General features: G+C 39.5%; 1 protein-coding gene across 1 annotated transcript in view; it reads right to left on the bottom strand.

Moving 5' to 3' along the window:
- Window positions 1-11: 11 nt before the first annotated feature.
- LOC106534490 (AF4/FMR2 family member 2) overlaps window positions 12-1,650 on the bottom strand; it is a gene marked incomplete at its 5' end in the record, with an annotated part of 16,047 nt that continues 14,408 nt past the window's right edge. The window contains 1 exon segment of the mRNA XM_014031145.1: window positions 12-734. Coding sequence (XP_013886599.1) covers window positions 572-734 — 163 coding nt within the window.

Consider the following 1,650-nt stretch of genomic DNA (forward strand, 5'->3'; position numbering starts at 1 on the left):
GTCCAGTCTGCTCTGACCTTTCTTGTAGACTGCTTCACTGTTGAGTCTCCAGTCCAGTCTGTTGTCCAGATGAACACCGAGGTATTTATATCCCTCAATATCAGTGTATGCAATAGTCATATCCCAAAGGTTTGCTTGGAGTGCAATAATTGATGTATTTGAAAAGTTTTGAAGTTTTATTTTTCATGCTAACAATATATTTAGTAGGACAGAGTCTCACGGCAGACACACATTGCCAAAAGTCACATAGAGTACACCGTACAGAATAGAAAGTAATGAAATGGAAGAAAAAAGACATTGCACCTGATATCATCATCGCAATATTTACTAATATTATCGCCAACCTGCTTGACTTTTTGTCTTCCTGGTTCACCTGACGTAAACCTCACACCAAAGTTTTACTCCAGCATCATCTCTCATTGGTTAACTGTTTTTGTCGAGCGTTAAAAAGGTATGCCACGCATCATGCCAGTGGTTTTGGGAACGTTTTTGTTACATCGTGGGAACCATTTTCCACGGGTGGTTCCTTGTGGGGACCAAAGCCAGGTCCCCACGGGTATGGGTGCTAATTTCAGGTGGGGGGGGTAAGGTTTAAGACCAAGGTGTTAATTTGTTTAAAAAAAGAATAAGACAAGTGAAGAAGAGAAGAAGGAAGGGTAGGACTGTTGACAAAGCTGACCTGCTGCTCAGCCTCCTCTTCATCGCTGCTGATCTTCAGGTCGTCCTCCAGCATCCTGCACAGAGACAAAGAGAAACCGTTACTACATCCAGAAACTGTCCTGGCTCACCTGCGTTACAGGACTTTATTCTGCTGAAACAGATTCACTACAAAAGAAAAGCAGCACTGGACGTTCATCACGTTCAGTGTCTGTTTACTTTTTGGTCTTTTGTTTTAAAAGTCAGTGAGGAGGACACAGCAGTGATAGATATGTCTGAAAGGCTTGGTGAGGTCTTCAGGTGGATTAGAGACAACAGTTAAACTTCTAAACACACATGGTTAAATTGGTAACACTATGGTTGTGTGCAAAATATCCACCTGACACTTTGATATGGCTGCTACTGTTGTGTTGTGTTTTATTTTTATTTTTTCATTTTTATCTTATTTTATCTTACTTTTTTATTCTATTGTTACCTCTTTATTTTATCTTTTTTAATGTTCTGATTTATTTGCGCTATGGGAGCAGCAAAATTATTTCATTGTTCATTGTCTATGGACCACAGTGTTATTTTCAGTGCAACAATGACAATAAAGATTGATCTTGTCTTATCTTATGATGCTTTTAAATTCTTCTGTTGGGGTCTATAGAAAGTAGAACTGCTATATTTTGGTCTGAATTCCTCATCATTGTAACTGTTTCTGGGTCCATAGATCTGATTCGTTACGCCTTCAGCCACTTCTAGATGTGAGTGGACTAAAGTATTCTGTCTGATATTTCTATCTGTACTTATATCTGAGGATATTTTTTATTTGTCTATTTCTCACTGGTTTCTGTTTGCAGGAAGGTCTGGTCCTGAATGTAAGGCTAAACCAGAGAGCGCCACCTTGAGGGCCTCAAAAGAACAATGGTTTTTGACTTAGGGCCGCATTGATTTTGAATAAGGTGCAATACACTTTCTCACCACTAGTGGCAGTAGTGCACCACTCAAATG

This window comes from Austrofundulus limnaeus, unplaced genomic scaffold (genome assembly GCF_001266775.1).
Source record: "Austrofundulus limnaeus strain Quisiro unplaced genomic scaffold, Austrofundulus_limnaeus-1.0 Scaffold1189, whole genome shotgun sequence".
In the NCBI taxonomy this organism is placed as follows: Eukaryota; Metazoa; Chordata; class Actinopteri; order Cyprinodontiformes; family Rivulidae; genus Austrofundulus; species Austrofundulus limnaeus.